Here is a 21,993-nt window from a genome sequence, read left to right on the forward strand (position 1 = left end):
GGAGTCACACACAAAATTAAAGTGGAAAAACACACTACAGGCTGATCTAACTTTGATGTAATGTCCTTAAAACAAGTCAAAGTGAGGCTCAGTATTGTGTGTGGCCTCCATGTGCCTGTATGACCTCCCTACAACGCCTGGGCATGCTCCTGATGAGACGGCGGATGGTCTCCTGAGGGATCTCCTCCCAGACCTGGACTAAAGCATCCACCAACTCCTGGACAGTGTGTGGTGCAACGTGACGTTGGTGGATGGAGCGAGACATGATGTTCCAGATGTGCTCAATCGGATTCAGGTCTGGGGAACGGGCGGGCCAGTCCATAGCTTCAATGTCTTCATCTTGCAGGAACTGCTGACACACTCCAGCCACATGAGGTCTATTGTTGTCCTGCATTAGGAGGAACCCAGGGCCAACCGCACCAGCATATGGTCTCACAAGGGGTCTGAGGATCTCATCTTGGTACCTAATGGCAGTCAGGCTATCTCTGGCGAGCACATGGAGGGCCATGGGACCCTCCAAAGAAATGCCACCCCACACCATTACTGACACACTGCCAAACCGGTCATGCTGAAGGACGTTGCAGGCAGCAGATCTCTCTCCACGGTGTCTCCAGACTCTGTCACGTCTGTCACATGTGCTCAGTGTGAACCTGCTTTCATCTGTGAAGACCACAGGGCACCAGTGGCGAATTTGCCAATCCTGGTGTTCTCTGGCAAATGTCAAGTGTCCTGCACGGTGTTGGGCTGTGAGAACAACCCCCATTTGTGGACGTCAGGCCCTCATACCATCCTCATGGAGTCGGTTTCTAACCGTTTGTGCAGACACATGCACATTTGTGGCCTGCTGGAGGTCACTTTGCAGGGCTCTGGCAGTGCTCCTCCTGTTCCTCCTTGCACAAAGGCGGAGGTAGCGGTCCTACTGCTGGGTTGTTGCCCTCCTACGGCCTCCTCCACGTCTCCTGGTGTACTGGCCTGTCTCCTAGTAGCGCCTCCAGGCTCTGGACACTATGCTGACAGACACAGCAAACCTTCTAACCACAGCTCACGTTGATGTGCCATCCTGGATGAGCTGCACTACCTGAGCCACTTGAGTGGGTTGTAGAGTCCGTCTCATGCTACCACGAGTGTGAAAGCACCACCAACATTCAAAAGTGACCAAAACATCAGCCAGAAAGCATAGGTACTGAGAAGTGGTCTGTGGTCCCCACCTGCAGAACCACTCCTTTATTGAGTGTGTCTTGCTAATCGCCGAAGATTTCCCCCTGTTGTTTATTCCATTTGAACAACAGCAGTGAAATTAATTGTCAATCAGTGTTGCTTCCTAAGTGGACAGTTTGATTTCACAGAACTTTGATTTACTTGGAGTTATATTGTGTTGTTTAAGTGTTCCCTTTATTATTTTCAGCAGTGTTTATTGGCCGATGCCAAACCTGACTATAGATGAATATCAAGATTTTCAATTCTAAACTATTACAAACCGAGATCCAGTGAGGTGATTTAATAACTGGCGTGATATTATTCAGTTTTCTGGTGTTGGTCATCACTCTGATTCCAGCATTTTAGATGAGATGCAGCTGATTATTTGTTTTTTTGCCAAAACTCTTAAAGTAGATGCTATAATTCAGGGCTGAGTCCCCACCTACACCTAGGATTCGAGCATGCTCTGGAGTTTTTGATTACATGTGGTCTAGTAGATTCCTGATCTCTAAACTTGTAGTTTTGGGACAAAAACAATGATTTTTGCTGGACGAAATTTTGGCCTTTCCAGTTATTGATATAGAAATCGTCTTTGAGGCCCTAAGGGACTGTATTCCTGCGAATAAGAACAAAAGTGCACTAAGAATGGACCTTTGAGGAACCCCACATGACATTTTTAGTGGTTTAGCATTTTTAAGTGACTGTATTATTGTTTAACATTGTTGCAAATAAACAGAAACATTGTGTCTACTGCTAAGTTCTTTATCTGCAAAAAACCTCATTCTGAAATTACAGCTACATTTTCATCATTGTAGACCAAACATCCCTAAAAACAAAATGTCTGGACCATGTTTGTGTACTTTGTTTTCACATGACAGGCAAAATGCTCCAACAACTGTGCTATAGCTCAGAATAGCCTGCTCTGCCAGTCTGGCAGGAGGTTAAAATGTATAAGTTGGAATTGTAGGGGTCTTATCCAATTAAGCATAGCAAAGTACTACATCATCTTCGACACTTAGAAGTGGATGTTGTTTTTCTTCAGGAGACTCATTTAAAAGTTTGAGATCATGCTAGGCTGTGTAGCAGGGCAAATGTTTCATTCATCTTCCTAGGGTAAGGCTAGAGGTGTTGGAATTCTGTTTCCAAAGTCAGCCGATTTTACTTGTTCTGATATAGTCTCTGACACTAATGGAAGATATATAATTGTGGCTGGTTATGAAAAACATCTCTTGCTTTTGTTAATATTTACAGTCCTAACTGGGACAATGAGGGCTTTTTCCAGTTAATATTTTCTAAATTAACCAACATGCCCTCATTCTTCAACATACTTGGAGGGGACTTTAACTGTTGGATCTACCGTACATTACATCGTTAACACATGAGTGCTCTCCAATGAAAACTTTGTGAAATTTATCTCACAACAAATAGACTATTTTCTATTGCTAAATAAAACTCCTGATGTCACCGTGTCTGTGGTTTGGGAGGCTCTGAAGGCCTATTCAAGACAGGAAATTATTTGGTTTTCAAGCTATGAAAGCAAACTTAGGAGGACAAAAATGTCTGAAGTGAAGCAACAGATAGTTCAGCTTAACAATATCTATGTTACCTCCTCACCACCTGATATTTTTAAAGATCCCCATTCATTGAAAGCGGAATATGGTGTTCTAGCTTCTGCTCAGGTTGAAGACATCCTGCTAAAATCCAGGTAAACGCACTATGAGCATGGGAATAAAGCAAGCCAACTACTTGCTCACTCCTTACAACAGGCAGCATCCCCTCACCTAATCCCGCAAATTAGAACCTCATCGGATGTTACATCAGATCCTAAACCAATTAATGAACACTTCACACAATTCTATATATCTTCTGAACATGCAACTGACTCTTCTGCCCTCGAGCATTTTTTTAGCTCTCTTAATACTCCTAGAGTGGAACCTATGTCTGTTAAGACTTTGGAAGAACCAATCACTATTGCTGAACTCAGACAGCCAGTTTTTTACATGCAAGCGGGGAAATGTCCAGGTTCAGATAGATTTCCAATAGAATTTTACAGAAACTCCTGCGACAAATTAGCCCCAATTCTCATAGATATGTTTAATGAATTTTTTTAATTATCTAAACTCCCACCGACTCTAATGCAGGCTACAATCTTACTTATTTTAAAGAAAGATAAGGACCCCCTACTGGCCATGAGTTATCAACCCATAAGTTTGTTGTCTGCGGACCTGAAACTTCTGGCTTAACTTCTTGCCAGGCACTTTGAATCAGTGCTTCCCTCCATCATCTCTCCGGACCAGACAGGATTTATTCGTAGTAGATATTCTTTTTCTAATCTTAGGTGGCTTTTTAATATCCTATTCAATCTCTCCTCGTCATGCATTCCAGAAGTCTTAATTTCGCTGGCTTTTGACGGGTGGAGTGTGATTATCTCTTCTATACCTTACAGAAGTTTGGTTTTGGCAAGTTTATTTCCTGGGTGAGACTGTTATACACTTCAACCACAGCATCCATAAGAACAAATAACATCCTTTCTGATTATTTTCCTATCCACTGCTCCACCCAGGCAAGGCTGTCCTCTGAGTCCCCTTCCGTTTACTATTGCAATTGAACCTCTTGCTGTATTCCTTCGGTCACACCCCCGCATCAGAGGCATACTCAGGCTTGGTATTGAGCATACTGTCTCACTTTACACAGATGATCTTTTAGTGCATATTTTGGACCCCTCGATTTCAATCCCGACTACTTTAGACACATTTACTTCTTTTGGTCATGTGTCTGGCTACAAACGTTATCTGACCAAAAGTAAGATTTTTTCCCCTGCATAACTTTTCATTTAGGGTTGCTTCAGATAGTTTTGTGTACTTAGGTATTTGGTACCAGGTATACGGTATACTTACTTAAATCTAACATTCTGCCATTGATTGTTAAGATGCAAAATGACTTTGAGCTCTGGAATTTCTTAAATGTATCCCTTGCAGCCCACATCAACTCTACCAAAATGAACAGCCTTCCAGAGTTTTCCTATTTATTCCAATGTCTAACAATCTTTCTTCCACAGTCTTTTTTTCTATAAATAAATTAGTAGCTGAATTTATTTGGAACAAGAAAACCCCAAGACTACGCAAACCTTTGCTTCAGAGACTAAAATCTCAGCATTGGCGATGCCAAATTTTAGATTTTATTACTGGGCCTGTAACTTAATGGCAGTCCAGTTCTGGCTTCATGTTGAGGGCTCTGCTTCACCCCCAGCATGGATAACTATGGAATCCATGTCTGCCAAACCAGCCTCTTTGTCTGCACTTGCTCATGCTCCTGTAAATCACCCAATTTCACCTTACTCAAAGAGTATAACGGTTAAATCTACTATGAGGATATGGAGACAATTTAGATGATAATTTAGCCTTCAGGCTTCTTCTCGACTGGCTCCACTTGCACCAAACCTGTTATTTTACACTTCACTAATGGATGGAGCGTTCTCTTCCTGGCAGGTGCAGGGTATCCTAACAATCAAGGACTTGTAATGATGACATATTTTCATCTTTCTAGTAGCTTTCAGAGATGTTAGCTTTTCCTAAAAAAAAGTTTTTCAGATATTTACAGACCTGTAGTTTTGTTAGAAATGTTTACCACAGCTTTCCTAATGTACCGGATCTCACTGACCTGGACCCATTCTTGGGCGTGTCCTTCCCTGAATACCATTTGGTTAAAGATTTTAAATGCTATTTAACAAATCACAGATTTCACATCAGTTTCTTTCACACCATCTGTGGTCACTGCCTTTTTTGGAGTCAACCTCATACCTACTATACCAAATTAAAGAAGAACCTGGTTCCTTTTGTAACCTTCCTAGCTAGAACTCCCATCCTTATGAAATGGAAATCCCAGACTCCACCAACCTACCATGCATGGATAAAGGATATTTTTTATTTAATTAACATCTGCTGCACACTGAGGAGATCCTCTGCTTCTTTCAGGAAAATCTGGGGGCCATTCTTTGAGTATGCAAACAAGTTGACTTTTCCTAATATCCCGACCTGACAAGGAGCCCTGTACTTCGTCTGATCTGTTTTGACAACATGCTCTGTACAAATGTATGTGATTGTAAACTTCAATGTGTTGTTAATAACTGCCATCTGTTTAAATGTCTAATTCTTCATTTTGTATAGATGACCTACTTTTTTATTGTTTTTGCTTGTTTGTTTATACACTTATATTCAAGTGTCATTTGTCTTTGAGTTTTGTGATAATATTGATAATGAAAAACTCAATAAACAAAGTTGAGAAAAAAAACCCAAAAACAAACGCTCCAGTGGCCCGTTCTTCCAACGAAGAGCCAGTAATCAATTTCCCTCCAGGACCTTTATTTTTACATGTGGGGAGTGATGAGATCTGAATTTGAATTCCCACATTTACATATTATTTTACACCATGTGAGTAGAATGATAGAACATGACCCAAAATAACATGAGAGCCAAGATGATCTTTCAGCTGTACATTTATTTCCAAAAGGCTGCATATACATTTGCAAATTCTACTGTACAGAAAACATCCAAAATGTCCATAATTATAGATACTGTGTACCACAAAGCTGCCCTGGCATTACCAAACATAGATGTTTAGCACTAGAAAAGCTCTGCAGCCTATTCAACATTATAATCTAAAATACTTTTCAACTAATACCTTTAAATGTATGTCTGTACGATTATTATATTTTTTTTTGTTCTTCCCCATCTGCACTTTACAACATTCACCATTTATAGTAGTTAAACAAGGCACAAGAATAGTGATATGAAGCCAAAGGCCATGCGTGTAGCAACGAAGAGCATGAGGCCGACCAACTCCAGGGACACAACAGTGAACTTTTCCTCCCATGAAACAGTATTAGATCTCACACCACAGGGATATACACAGTGAGGATGTGTGTATCAGTTTAAATTTACTGAGACACAGCAGACATGGCTGGAACACATCCGGGCTCGGGGTGAACGTTCATCGTGACAGGAGATAAGGGGCACGGACACTCGTGTTGCAACAGAAGATTAGCTGTTACAAAAACACACTCTTTTTGCCTGCAGGAATAACAAAAAACTCACAATTAAGGATATGGCCTTGATTAAGGGGAAAAAAATTAAAGATGACTTTTTTCACACTTTTCACTTATCACACAAAAGGAGTACTATAACTTGTTTAAATGCATAGAAGTGATTCAGAAAATTAAAGATATTTATTTCGCATGGTGGAACAAAACCACTCAAATATACAGTAGCTGGTCAGAAATAATTGGTGATGTCTTTAAAGTAATACCTGAAGAAAAGTTGCGCTACATTGCCCAATTTATGTGAGTCCCTTTCACTGAAAAATAGGCAATAAAACAACAGCAATAGGGACGAAAATGTTAACGTGGTTAAAAAAATGAGCAGCAAATATTTTTTCTTTCAAAAGGTAAGATAGTAAATTAGTTTTAAGTCCTTCACAATTGATTGTTCTTATCTGAGAAAAAATGTATACTTCCTTAATAAAATCAATACTTCCTTACACTTTAATTAAAACAAATAAGTTTGTACCATCTTGGACTTTTTATTGGGATTTGTAAACTGACTCTTTATCTAAATTTGTAATTAATGGGAACAAATTCGCTATTTTTCAGAATCATTTTTCTTAGCAATAAATTGTAAAACTGAAATGCTGAAAAAACAAAATGGTAAAATATGCTCTCAACTAAAACCTCTCCAATTACGTTTTGAAGTAATGTTTTGTGAGGTTATTCTCAGTAATAGCTCTCTTACTGCTAGTAGAAAGATATCAATCTGCTTGGAGCTTGTTGAAAAGCAAAGAAACCCTCAGAAGAGTGGAAGACTAAGGGCAAGCTTGACCAACTCCTCGTTTTAGCTGAATTTAGCTATTTAAAACTACATTTAAAAATGTCCATATCCTTGGGATACAACGCTATCCAACGCTAAACCTTCACTGGAGGCTGATGTTAAATTTGAGAATACAATGTTAACATCAAAAATGTCAAAACAAGACAAGAACTACGAGAGCATGGTTAACTTGTAGGGGTGTAACTGTAAACATAAATTATGGTTGGTAAACTGTTTGGTTTATGGGGTTCAGTTGGACATGGGTAACAACATAAAGAAACAAATTTCAAATGTTAAATTTATTATTGACACAACCTCATAACCACAGATACAGAATTTGAAACCATGAGGCCGGAGGACTGTGTAAAGCAAGACGGAATTTGTCTCCTTGTAGATTCGCAAAACATGTGGAATATTTTAAAAGTTACATCATTTAAAGGAGACAGCTGATCAATGTTAGTTCATGGTTAACAATGCCAACAACAGGGGAAAGAGCAAAGAAACACAATTTCATTGAGACAGAAATTGATGTGTTGATAACTGAGGTGGAGAGAAGACAAAATTATGTGGTTCCTAAAAGTGGCTTCAGGGATACATGTTGGCTAATTTGCGCAATGAGCCAGTTGCCAGGAACCCCAAAGTGGTTAACACCTGTAACTGAACAGGAATGGAGTGGTTCCGGTGGGTCGTTCTCTCTAAAACTGGACCCAGTGCAGCACATAAATCCAACAGCAATGCTCTAGGGAGTCTAAATCAACATATTGGCCAGTCATCATCATGCACCAGAAAATCTTAGTGATCCCTGAAAACACATTCCCTCCTAATTGCCCCATTTTCAAAGTTTTCCAGCAGTGCCAATGCATCCATCACGCAGCATTACGCACGAGTGTTACCACATGTTTACAGCAGTGTTATTGCCTCACACATTGTCACGATTTATGTGTTAATCAGTGGTACACATAACCCTTGTGATCTTCAGAGAGAGGAATGTGATGGTGAGAAAACTTTGATGAAATGTTGTGCGGACTTTGATTTAAGATTGTGGCTTACCGGCACAAGCATAAATAACACTGCGGTTTTGAATACTTATGACAAAGTCGATCTATGATTAAAGCTTGATATGGAGTGAAATTGAATGTCTGATTGGGAATCACGATGCAGTGTGGCTTCAATTCTCCACCTCATCATCTGCATCGCCAGTTTCTCCTGTCTCCAAAACAAGCGTATGCATGGGTCAGAGTTGGCGTGAGGGACTGCATAGTCTCCCATCAAGTTAGTTTTTTATAGATCGCAACCTTTGTATGGAAAGTGACGTACGCCAGTTTCAGACCAGCTATTTCTGTACATCACGTTTATAAACGAGACCCTAGGAAAGGCTGAGAGCCTTTCTACAGTGCTTCAAAAAACAAGCTGCTGATTCCTCAAGCTCCTGCATGCAATAATAACTAGACATTCTTGCACTGCTTTGGTGTTGAGTGCTTTTGACCTACTTGACCTACTCATTTTTTGTTTTGGCCCTTTACCAAATACAACAAAAATACATGGGTGCCCTGTTCTGGGTAGGAGTGGTGATCTCCTCTGATTAATTTATTCTTCTTCTCATTCTCGTGCCAAGTTATGACATCTGCACCATAACTGAAATAACTGGATGTTTATCCCGAACGTTTCTTGTACATTACAAAACTGTAATAGCAAGAGAGTCAGGGAATAGCAAAAACTCAATTCACAAAGTAGTAGTGGGTATACGTTGCAATGACATCTTCCACAAAACATTTGGAAAGCTGCATTTTAACTTCTTTTTGGAACAGATACACTAAATATTTGAACAAAACAAATCTTCCAAAAAATCCCAAAGTAGAAAAGGTTTGTTTTATCTGTTTGATAACAGCAAATGAGCTACTGAGCCTTCTTAGATACAAGATAATAGCCGACAGCCAGTAGGGGGATACATCACGGCTTCAGGCCTAAGCAAAGTACATCCATCTCTCTGTCATCTGGATTTTGCATTTTTATACATTAGATCTATCTTTTTTAAATGAGGAGTCATGTGTGTAAAAACCCGTCTTCCCTTTCTGGAATATTCTTTTTCATTTCTGCAGCATTTAAACTGTTGTGACTTCAATGCATTTGTGACGCTAACAGAATTCCTCTTGTCATTGCTGTCAAAGATATACACACATGAACTCTCAAGTCATGAAATATCAGTGCACAAGTCTGTGTGTGTGGGTGTGTTGGGTGGTGTAGCCGAAGTGTGTCATCGCCTGATATGAGGGTCTACTGATGGGGGTTAATAGTGGGAATTAGGCGATAAGATAAGACGTGCTCCCCGCTGCATCAGGAAATTATGTTTTACAGCTTCCTCTCTGTTTATCAGTCAAAGCAGGGAACCGTAACAAACTGTGGCACCATTGTGAGAAATCTTCATCCACAATATACCACAGTGTTTTTATTGCTATTATCTATGTCCCCAGTTTAATTCTGATGTTGCAATTCTTCAAATGGGGCAAATGCTGCTTTTGTGTATATGATTATGCTTTAGAAAGCCATCCTTAGAGTGTTCCAGATATTTTAGATTGTTTTTGGGATTTGAAAATGAATATGACTTTTGAATATTTGGCATTTAAAATTCACTTTCACAATGATGCTAGCATGATGCTGCTTTAAATAAAAACTACAGGATTTGCCATAAAAACATACCATTTCAGTCCTCATTGTTGAGATAGAGTGGTGGCTTAACACCAAGGACCATTTCGGAACCTCTAGTCTTTGTCAATGAGGACTGAAGAAAACATAATCCCTTCATTTTAAGCAAATTTAGAAATTGATGGACAATCAAAAGACATGAACTTAAAGCAAAGACCTAAAGAAATTAGAGGAAATGCAGACAAAGATTTACAGTCTGCCCACAGATCTGCCATAACAGAAAAGGCAGATCCATAGCAGGAGCTGGTGCACCTCGACCCGCTATGATTGCTCGCCGTGTTGACCGCTGCCGCTGTCTGCTGCCACTGTTCGCCCACTGACAACCTGCTGACATTGTAGAGTGCCACAGCAGCAGCACAGTGTCTATCAACGGGTGTGTGCGTGTACGCACATGAGTGTCAGTCTGCCAGTTAGAACCAGCCAAACCTTTCTCTTAGCCTGTGTATTCAGGAGCACAGTCCTCCCCCTCTGGAACTGCTGGGTTACCCAAACCGCAGACACCGCCTACTTGTATGTCACTGAGGTCATGCTCTGCTTCATCTGCATCCTTTGGGGAGCTTTTGGAGTGGATCTTGCCAATCTCCTCCAAGGCGCTGGCCAAAGAGTCAAGGTCAGCAGTGTCCTGGTGGCACGCCTCCCACAGGCTCAGAATGACAGCAGAGGGACTCCACTGCTTGGCAAAATACCCCAGGTTCCTGTGGAGGAGCACAACATAGCAAAAGATGAGGATTTCATTCATTATTTGACATCAAATATAACATGAAAGTTGCCCTAATTCATTTCCCGAAATCATGCTTTAAGGATCAATCATTTTAAAGCATTTTGAGTCAAACTTATTTATTTCACAGTTGCTACCTAATTAAAAAAATATTAGTTTCTCACAGTCCTAACATGTGTTTCTGCTGTGGTTTGATACACATTGTCAGGATCAACTCAGTGTTGGTTCTCGTTTTTTCACAGACTTACTTCAAACACAGGAAATATAAGGGTCTACAATAAGGGGTGTATTGACTAATTAGAGGAGGTTGGGAGCATGTCAGTGTTTTTTTCTATATGACTCTGACTGCACAGTCCCAGGCTCTTTTACATGATCAGAATCACATAATATGTGGCTTGTTGGAGAGGAACACAAAAATGTTTCTTTTTTTGCGTTAGAGAAAAAGAGGATTGAAATTTCCTGTCTCACTTCTGTACTGTGTTAGATACAGCGACACTTCCTAACCCTTACCATTAACCATTCAGTGTAGTTTAGATTTAAAGTTTTCAAATTGTATCCAGGGTCAATAACGTGACATCATATTCAATGGTTCAAAATTGCGTTACGCTCACAAAGTGCCGCACTCAGTGGCAGAACTCATTTTCCTGGAAATGTTATTTACTTCTATCGAGTCCAAAACATGGACGTTGAAACCGAGTGTTAACTCTTCCAACGGCAGCCGTGTCAGCCGAGGTCGCACTCAGGAGCTGAGAGTGGGAGAGAAGCTCCCATCACTGCATTTAAAGCTGTGGTTTTCAGCATTAAAGTAACTATAATTAATAACCTATATGGAGTGACTGCAAAGTCCAAAGTACGGAGTGAGGAATTTTCAAGTGATTTCACCGGCAGACTTCGGTGTTCTACCGCTTCTGAGGTGAGGGAGGAGTTGAGACAGCTGGTGTTTATGCTGTAAAACTGTATTATAAGCTGTATAGAAACAGAGGACATTTGCAACATTCACCGGTATTTATTAAACAACATCTGACAAACAGGGCTGAAAGGATCATAAATCAGCAGCAGCAGCAAATTGTTTCTTAAACATAAATGCCTCAGTACACCAACATAAATGTTTGAATGAAAGATTTACTCAATCTTCTGCCACAAATGATTGTAAACAGATGACAATTTAAAATCTACAATAGTTAAAGTTATCAGCAAATGTGAGCTTTAGACTATTTTAAACATATATGACTGAATTATAATGTTTAAAAAAATTCAACCAATTCAAAGTGCTTAGCTCTCTCTAATTGTCTGGTGTAAACTCAAACCCTGCTAGTTTCTTAAATGCGTTGGAAATGCAGGGGGTAAAAATGGCCCGAATAAAACTCCTGTGGTTGCTGGAGGAAGTTCATACACTGAAACCGTACCATGAAACAGTTAGAATGCATTTTAACCAAGTGTGAAAGATAGCCCATCTGCCTAAACCTATAGGGGCCTAAAGAAATAGACTTTTCCCCAATTGATGTTTTTTTTCGAAATTGTTTTTCAGAATTTCATGTAAACAGATTCTTATACCTCAGTCCATTTTTTTTATAGGATTACCTTTTTTGATGCACTTATAAAAGCGTACCTATTAGTTATCTAGAATTAGTTTTATAATGTTATAACAGCACAACTATTTTCTAAAGTAAATAAATAATATTTTTTGTAAAATAAAAAAATCTGATAAAAACTTAATATTTACACCGCATTTCATCTGTAATACATAGGCCACAAAGGTTGGTTTTCTAACTTTGATTTAAAAAACACTGTTTTAACTGGGTTTTACAAAGCTCCTATTAAGATCTAACAACACTTCACCAACATGACTGCCTGACTTGGCAAATATGGTAACAAAAACATCTTCAGTAAACCTGCATCTTGCTCTAACGAGGACCTTGGTATAGATTAAGGCTCATATCTCTGTTCTTATGCCTTGGTGATAATTGGGCTCATAGCATGTTTTCTTTGTGTTTCTAATTCGTAAATTAAGCACTTAGCTTTGATTGAGGAAACTTGATTTCAAGTCCATAGTATAAATATTCTTTGGCAGATTGCAGTCTTTATTCAAGGTGACATTTACCTGTTTTACCATAGATCCAATAGGTAAAGGGATAGAAGCACTCTAAAAGCAGGCTTGTATTATTTTATATCAAAAATAATTTATGGATCCAGTGCTGGACCTACACTCACCGGCCACTTTATTAGGTACACCTGTCCAACTGCTCGTTAATGCAAATTTCTAATCAGCCAATCACATGGCAGTAACTCAATGCATTTAGGTCAAGACAATCTGCTGCAGTTCAAACCGAGCATCAGAATGGGGTGGAAAGGTGATTTAAGTGACTTTGAACGTGGCATGGTTGTTGGTGCCAGACGGGCTGAGTATTTCAGAAACTGCTGATCTACTGGGATTTTCACGCACTAGGGTTTACAGAGAATGGTCCGAAAAAGAGAAAATATCCAGTGAGCGGCAGTTCTGTGGGCGCAAATGCCTTGTTGATGCCAGAGGTCAGAGGAGAATGGCCAGACTGGTTCGAGCTGATAGAAAGGCAACAGTAACTCAAATAACCACTCGTTACAACCAAGGCATGCAGAGGAGCATCTCTGAACGCACAACATGTTGAACCTTGTGGTGGATGGGCTACAACCCCATAAGACCACACCTGGTGCCACTCCTGTCAGCTAAGAGCAGGAAATTGAGGCTACAATTCACACAGGCTCACCAAAATTGGACAATAGAAGATGGGAAAAACGTTGCCTGGTCTGATGAGTCTCGATTTCTGCTGCAACATTCAGATGGTAGGGTCAGAATTCGGCGTCAACAACATGAAAGCATGGATCCATCCTGCCTTGTATCAACGGTTCATGCTGGTGGTGGTGGTGTAATGGTGTGGGGGATATTTTCTTGGCATACTTCTTGGCACACTTTGGGCCCCTTAGTACCAATTGAGCACCGTGTCACTGCCACAGCACTTCCTGAGGATTGTTCTTGACCATGTCTATCCCTTTATGACCACAGTGTACCCATCTTCTGATGGTTACTTCCAGCAGGATAACGCGCCATGTCATAAAGAACAAATCATCTCAGACTGGTTTCTTGAACATGACAATGAGTTCACTGAACTCAAATAGCCTCCACAGTCACCAGATCTCAATCCAATAGAGCACCTTTGGGATGTGGTGGAACAGGAGATTCGCATCATGGATGTACAAATCCACAGCATCTGTGTGATGCTATCATGTCAATATGGACCAAACCCTCTGAGGAATGTTTCCAGTACCTTGCTGAATCTATGCCACGAAGGATTAAGGCAGTTCTGAAGGCAAAAGGGGTCCAACCCGTTACTAGCAAGGTGTACCTAATAAAGTGGCCTGTAAGTGTATGTTGTTGCATTCAGAGATGTGGGGAAAGCCAAGAAATCATCAAAGGATCTGGAGGAGAAGCTAGATTAACTTTACGAAAATAACAAAGGAAAAAAAAAGGAACTGAGAATTACTACCAGCAGAGATCAAACTTTGAATAATAACTGGAAAAATGGGCATTTTGTTTGCTGTGCTCCAGCCATGGATAAAACATAGACTTGAACTACATGGGTAAAAACCTCTAAATGCCAACAGTGCTAAACTACTTTTTAGGCCAGCCCCAGAAAGGATGAGTCATAGCAGTAATACCCATGATGTCATGGGGACCCATGAACAAAACACTGCTCCCAGCTGCACCTTTTTCTCTATCCTGCTGTTCGCCACTAGAGCAGTATAAGGAGAGACAACACTCATGAGGGTCTGAAATTTGCTGGATCCAAGGATTCTTCAAAGAATCCTTGGATCCAACATAATATACAGTTAGCTGTCTGAAAATAAAACAAATTGCGTGAAGTTGTTTTTTTCTGAGCTTCTGCAGGAAATAATCTGAATGCATTACAGATTCCCCAAAAGGATGTTGGCGAGCAGTTTCCTTTCTAGTGCCTTGAGAGAAGACGCCATAGGAACCACAGCCCTGCTTGCCTGCTGCGTGTGCCAGCTGTGCAGAAGTCCCCCAAGTGGCTAGAGCAAGCCGTCCGCTATGCAACCAAGCGACCAGATCAAGCCAACTTTGCCACACAACCCAACACCCTTTGGACCTTCTTCACTCCTGCTCAACAGAATGGTTCATGTAAGAGGTTGTGACTGGGTGGATAAAATTAGTTTAGGATAAAACGACCTAAATAGTGCTTATTCCATGGTGTTTGCTTTTGTTTGTGGTTCTAAGCATCAAACTATTCGAGTGCTAGCAGGCTACCTGTTGAGCTAATGCTAATGACTATTGAGCCTTTAGTTCTGTATTAAAGTTACAACAAACTTTACTTCAATGAGTGGTTTAAACAGAAATCAGCTATAATGCACTGCCAGTGCTCAAATACGCATTAATAGTTATATTAATAGTAGTTAAAGGTACATGTGTGTCTTAAAGAAGGGGTGAATAAACTATAGCCTTTCCTTTGTTAGCTAAACCCATTAACTGCTAATGCTAACATCGGGAAGGTCAAATATTTATTTCGCTGTCTAGTGAGAGTGCATAGACGTTCCTCTCCACCATTTTAGTAGTCCAATGTGATGGCTAGGTTACAACATTAAGATCAATTGACCAAAATGATCCAAAAATTTATTGAACTCTAATTTGGCTACTAATATTCCTTAAATATGTTTTACAAAAATAATAGTGTCTAAATAAAATGACATTAAGAATCATTTGTCCAAAAAGGGCAAATCATTCTTTATAATGTTTTTTATTAGAATAATGTTTTATTTACCCTTCTGATTTGCCTTGTGACTGGTTGTTTGAACACATACTAATTGTTGGTCCTAATTAGTTTTAACTAATAAACTAATAAACCTAATTTCCAAATTCCTCAAATTAAACCTTGGATCATAAACAGAAATATCCACATTGAACTTTGATATCATGGCATACATTTGTTTTTTGGGTCCCTTATTCCTTTATTTATACATGGTTCATTAGTTTTACGTATTCCTTCACTTTACTTGGACGTTATTGATTGAAAATTTTTAACTTGGAGTTGAATCATTTTTTTGTTAATAAATCCCTATATTTTGGAGAGAAGTTGATTGTGTTTGTTCCATGTGTACAGAGCTTGCTGTTACCAAAAGCTAGAGCTTGAATTACCAGTTTCATCTATTGTTCCATAATGCCATGCCATATTGGGCTGGTATTTATAGGACAATACTTGACAGACCTAAAGTCGTTTGGCAAATGATTCCTGATAAGGTGGTGCCTTTATTGCCAGTGTAACTAAAATTCTATATTTTAACTTTATTGGTAATGATTGTATAGTCAACATGTTGAAACAAAACCATAAATAGACTAAGTGATTTGGATAGTATCTGTAAGCTACTATGGTTTAAAGAGAGAAAACAGAATGGTTTCACCCAACCATTAACCATGAGAGAAAAAAAAAATTATTTCAAAGAATATGAAAGGCCCCAACCCAAAATAATTAAAAAAAAAGAAATTCTGCCAGGGAAGGTAAACTTATGAGCGCAATTTCTCTCTAACAATTCTGTAATTCCTCCAAACCTAGATTTCAACTAAGGATAAAAGGAGCTGTGATATTTATGTGGTACAGCCTAATACAGAAAAAGTTACTACATAAACTGCGAAAGGGAGAATTTACTTACAAAATAAAATGTGAAAAGAATGCTTGTCCGGATTACCTTCACCACTTTAGGAACATTAAGTACATATTCAAAACTAGAAAAAAATAACATGGATCCTTAAATGCTGCCTTGCTTGACTTTTAAAACTAGTTTATATCCGTCTTTAAACTGTAAACAAACCCATCTGCTTTCACAGGGATCTACAACAAAAGGCTATGACCTTTAAGACAATAGGGACATAATTAAGAATAAATTAACAACCTAAGTCACGAGTATCTAAAAGCAACCAAAGTTTGACTTGCATAGAAAGAACAGAGAGCCTGTTGCCATGCCAATGCTGTACAATCCCTCATTGTATTATTGTCCAGCAGGGGGCAGTATATCACTGCAGCAGCCTAGCCCATTCCGAGAGATGTCAAGAGCCGGCATGAGGGGCTGCAACTGCAGGTTACTTTGGGCTCAATTCAAAGCTGCCAAAGTTGCAGAGGAGAGCTTAAGTGGATGATCTGCTATTCTGAAGGACTCTTTGAAACTTGTGGGCACTTACACAATAGGCACCACAAGACAGGAACAAGCAAAGACAATTGGTTACCTCACGTTTTTCTCATCATAAATGCACATCTTGATTGAGAAGTAATCAGAATACATGGTGTTGCAAAGATATGAAATACACAAAGATGTCTCAGAGGTAATACATATAAATGAATGCCACACTAAGGTTTTTATTTTCACAACATTTTGAAGTGTATGCTTTTCCGTCTACTTCATAATTATGCTCTACTTTGTGTTGGTATATCACATACAATCTCAATCAAAAGCATTGAGGTTTGTGGTAGTAACATCATAAAGTGTAAAAAGGTTGTGGTATGACAACCTTTGCGGGGCACATCATATAGCTGCCCTGATGTGAGGGGCACTCATTAACTCACCGGTCTATGTGGAGTTTCTGGGCTAAGAGTTGCCAGTCCTTGCCCTTGGCATTGGCAGTGTCAAAGGTGGCGCAGATCCTCTGGCGGATGGACAGTGGGATTTTGAAGGCCTTGGGCCCCGTCTGGGAAGTGACCGTGCAGTCTGTCTGCATAAAAAATGGAACCAGCTCCTTTTCACCCTGGCAGCGCAGAAAAGAAACAGACAACTATTAGATATAATTTGCAGTAGCTGCTTTTAGCTTTTTGTAAGCAATTCAGGGAGGGTCAAGATCAGTCAGTCAGCGTGATTCATATTTTAAAGCACCTCTACATTCTCTGTAAACCAATAAAGCAAAGGTAGAGAGATCAAGTACCCTTTACTGAGGTGCCTGAAACTGGAATATAATTCATAGTTGTCTGACCATACTACCAACGTGAACTTTAAAAGTCTCAGTTCCAGACTGTAAAGAGGAGATTAAAAAGGGAGAAACAGTTTAAGATTACATTTGGCATAAATGACATTTGTCTATGTACTTCAGAGGTATTCACATTGCCATCAATACAGTTTGGATTAGAAAGTTACAACACACTCCTCATCGGGATAAATGTCACATTCCTTTCATCTGTTTATTTTTGATGGTGGAATCATTTTGGGAAATTTTAGGGAGTTTTCAAAACAAAACTTTAGTGCACAAGTTGGAATGTTCTCTTATCCAGAGAGGGTTGAAATTATACAAACAGGCTCAAATACATACAAACGGCTCAGTCTCATGTCACCAGAAAACATTTCTCCAGAAGTTTGAATATGTTGGATTTTGAAGCAGGCACTTATTTCTTGGTTGGCCCCCTTCAGTTTATGCTGATGCTAAACTTGCTTCACCATGGACAGAGACACTGGTGTTCCAGCAGTTTCTACTTTATGATCAGCTCCGGCTTTGACGGTTCTGGAACATTCTAGTAAATTCTCTTTTATCAGAGGGAGATAGTTTTGTTTCAATAACTATAATTTGGACACAGTTGATTGTTCCAAAAGTACGATGATCCCAAGCAAGTGTTCTCACTTTTCTTTTAAAACTAGGTCTGTGGCAAGAAACCAACTATTTTAAATGAACTCTACAATTCTGATCAAAAGAGTGGTCAAATACTCACCCTGAATTATGCCAGAAGCTTGCTGATAGCTACACAAACCTTGTGGTTGAGGTGGAATTTGACAGGAGCCATTTAAATATTAGTGGGGGTGTATGCTGTATGTAGAGCTGCACAATATACTGAATCACAATCATTAACCCAATATCAGCGTGGGCAATGTTGTAATTGCAATAATTGGTAGGGTATTATATTTTGAAGGTCATGCATTCATACTCACATATTGACCTTTTATTTGGCCAGTTGGGTAGAACTATCAGTCTTTCAGGGATTTAAGGATTAAATGATTTTTATTGTCATACCAGCTCACATTTACATGTTAAGGTACGAAATTCGGACTCAGGTCTCCGTTAAGAAGACCCTAATACTTAACTAAAAAGAAGTCTAAGTATAACATACAAAACTAAATCTAACAATAAATAGCAATCAGTAACAATATGTGCACAATTGCCCACATCTGAGGTATATGTTCATTGGCTGAGATGCTTAAGCTGTTGGGACATTTTACGAAGGTAAGACAGGACTCAGGAAAATGTGGGTAAATAACAATCAAAATGGTCCTGAAAATCTTCAGGAATTTTGTCAGAATTACATATTTTCCTGATGCAGCCCTAGCTGTATGTATAATTCAAAACTTAAGTAGATTAGAAAAATCCCAGTAATTGCAAAACTGTAGACCTAATTTGTGTTTCTAAATTAAATAAGGTTGGATGCTGTTTAAGTGTTTCCAGCGAAAACATACCAGTTCAAATCAATAACTAAAAGCCTCAAATGAAAAGGGAGGTTATACAACTCTGTAAAGCAACTGTAGTCAGCTCAATTCCCAGATGAACAGTTTCCTCTCCATGTAAGCCATTGGGTAAAAACGAAAACAGAATTTTATTGCAGTCAAACATTTAGCATACATCTACTTTGCAGAAACACGGTCAAACAGATGGTGCTATTTCGTTTTCTTAAACCTAACCTCGAAGGGAAAGAAGAAGAAACACTCCAACTAGAACAAGACTGTTTTGTTGATTTGCCAGCTACTCTTAAAAGCAGTTTGACTTCTTGTTTCATGAGAAAACCCAGCTTTCTCTTGCTGTAAAATAAATAAAGCTTTAGCTAAAAATGGCCGGAAACCAAGCGGATACTGTGCTGCTGTTTCCTTTGTTGGACTGTCCTCCCCACACGGCCTACATGAGCAGAGTTACCTGTGGTGGTATTAATGAGAACAGAATTGTGATGGACTTGGACCATGTTGAAGTGCATTGCTGAAGACACTGACAGGCTGAGGAATCATTACATTCGGTACATCACAGCACACACAGCGGCCACTGGAACTGCTGCATGACGCCACTCATCACGGCGGAGGGCTGAATGAAGCGCTTCAAATGGAGGGCTAACGGAACTCCAGCCCATTTGCTGACGCTGTAAAGGACACTTCTGCCTTCCCAGCACCATTAATATGTCACTCAGCTGAGCTGGTGGAAGTTGAGCGAATGAACATTTTTTACCCCAAGCCAAGGACAGGTTCTATGGTTCTGACGGGCCTGAAATGCCTTTCCTGAAATAAATCTGCTCATCATTATTGGCTTCTTGATGCTTCTTTGGAATATTCAATTTAAAAAAGTCTTGGGACCTTATCCATTACCATCTCATTTAGGAGAGCATACATTTAACGCAAAAACTGATTTCAGTAGTCGACTAAAACATGCTGTCACTAACCGTGTGTTGATAAAACTAGTATATTGGAGATTATAAAAATATTACTTCTTTAGACATCGAGGATATAGGTTAATTTTTATTAGCCTTAACATTAGGCATTTGGTTACTTTAACCCATTACTGGATTATTAGCTTGTTAAAAACTGTTAAATTAACCCAGCCCTGGGCTGGCAAGATAACCCATATTAAGCTGTTTTCACTCAAACAATTTTTAAAGGCCTGGAAGAATTTCAACAAGCTAAAAATTGTAGGTTATAGTTTAATAATCTGCCTATGTTAGAGGTTTTTGAGTTGAAGTTTTATCTGTTTTCTCTGCACTGCCATGTTCTTCGATTGATGTTATTTCAGTTCATTCATGTTTAGAGTCATCATTCATTCTTGTGTTTAGATTACTTTCTTGGATTCCTGTGTTGGATCTATAAAGAAATACAAACTAAAACACCTGTTTCTCTCTGTTAATGTTCTTTAGTTAGTTCCACTGTTTAGTTTTTTCGGTCCACTTAGATGTTTTGTCACTATTCCCCTGGATTCTCTGCTCATCTGTGTTAATTAGCCAGCCTGCATTCCCTCTTCCACCAGTTGTTCCTGATTCCGTTCTGTTTAGCTCCGTGTGTTCATTGGTCCATTTTCTACTCTTCCTCTAGACTCTCTGGTTATCTGTTCTTGTACTGTTGACTACCTGCTCCCTGACCATTCCCTTACTTGTGTTCTGTGCCCTGCCTCCTTGTAAGTTATCTGGTTTTGTTATTTAAACACCTGATCTACTCACCATGCGGCTCATATGCTCCTGTTCGCACAATGGTCCTGCACAACCTTAGCCACTCATGACAGACTGACACTTTCTAAAGCTGGAAGCATGAACAAGATCAATGACTGTACCAGGTTTTAGCACCACTCCAGAACAAGAACCATCAGGATTTTGACTAACAAGAATTAGGCTATTGAACATTGACCAATCTGAAAACAGGTGGCTAGAAATGAATGTAAGGCAACTTTGGGGATAAGACAAGCTTGAAAGTAGGCTAGAGAACATTTCCAGTCAGTCGCTTTTAAATATACAGTCTAAAAAAAGTTAAACATTAGGAATTTATTGTAAAGCAAAATGCCTACATGACTTAGTGCTGAAGTCATGCTATTTTCTTCTATTTATAATAAAACACTTAAAAAAAGTTGACTCCTTTGTTTTTGTTATGGTTAAGGCTGGTACTAAATGGTTGTCATCAATGCAACATCAGGGGACTAAAAGCCATTCTCTGGGATGTTTTCCACACTCTCCAGTTTGACTGGAGTTCAATTAATTATGCAAACTTATGTGTCCTCTGCTTCCAGTTGGGCTTAATTGCACCTGACTGGATTGTTAGTGCCGCCAGGTGTTGATCTTTATGCATCTAACTCCTAATATTTGCATAAGGGTGGTGGACAAAAACTGATTAATTTGGCTGGTTGAAGATTTGGTGGCAGGTTGAGATAAATCAGAAGAGGACTGATCAGACCTGGTGATCCACAGAGATAGACCTCGGAATGTGGAACTGCTCAGAATTCTCCACGCAATGCCCGTAAACCTGTTTTTTTTACGACACTCAGCAAATCATAAGGGAGGAATTAAGTCAAACTATAAACTGTAATTGTAAATAACTATTCTCCTGTGCATGGGCTTGTGTTTTATTATTGCTGGTGGCCTTGATGGGGGACGAGCTTGTTTCTGACTGCCCCAACAACCACTGTCAAGGTGCCCTTGAGTGAGGAGCTAGAACTCATCGCCGCTTCACTGGAGCTGCTCAGCCGTTGACGGAATATTGTGAAGGTGGGCTGCAGCTGGGTGTTGAGGTGTGTGAACATACAGAAGACTATTTGCAGTAACACATGTCTCCTTGGGCAAATAAAGGTTACAAAACACACAGTTACCCTGTGTGTACGGGGGGAGAACAGCTGAGGCTCTGCAATCGGTGCTCTCCACGTTCAATATGAATCTGCAGGGAGAGAAAGACAATAGTGCCCTCGTCGCTCTATTAATACACAGTGCATGCTCAGAGATGGCCCCTGCTGTCACAGGACTCTCCTGGAAGATTACACAAAGC

General features: G+C 39.7%; 1 protein-coding gene across 3 annotated transcripts in view; it reads right to left on the bottom strand.

Annotated features, from left to right (window-relative positions):
- Window positions 1-5,674: 5,674 nt before the first annotated feature.
- Window positions 5,675-21,993, bottom strand: part of unc5db (unc-5 netrin receptor Db) — a 450,113-nt gene continuing 433,794 nt past the window's right edge. For all 3 annotated transcript variants that reach the window (XM_047381514.1, XM_047381513.1, XM_047381512.1), the window contains 2 exons: window positions 17,085-17,263; window positions 5,675-10,456 (listed from right to left, as the gene is read on the bottom strand). In XM_047381514.1, the coding sequence (XP_047237470.1) occupies window positions 10,195-10,456; window positions 17,085-17,263 (441 nt within the window). In that variant the 3' untranslated portion in view covers window positions 5,675-10,194. The remainder of the gene's footprint in view (window positions 10,457-17,084; window positions 17,264-21,993) is intronic.

Source organism: Girardinichthys multiradiatus, chromosome 12 (assembly GCF_021462225.1).
Source record: "Girardinichthys multiradiatus isolate DD_20200921_A chromosome 12, DD_fGirMul_XY1, whole genome shotgun sequence".
NCBI classification, from domain to species: domain Eukaryota; kingdom Metazoa; phylum Chordata; class Actinopteri; order Cyprinodontiformes; family Goodeidae; genus Girardinichthys; species Girardinichthys multiradiatus.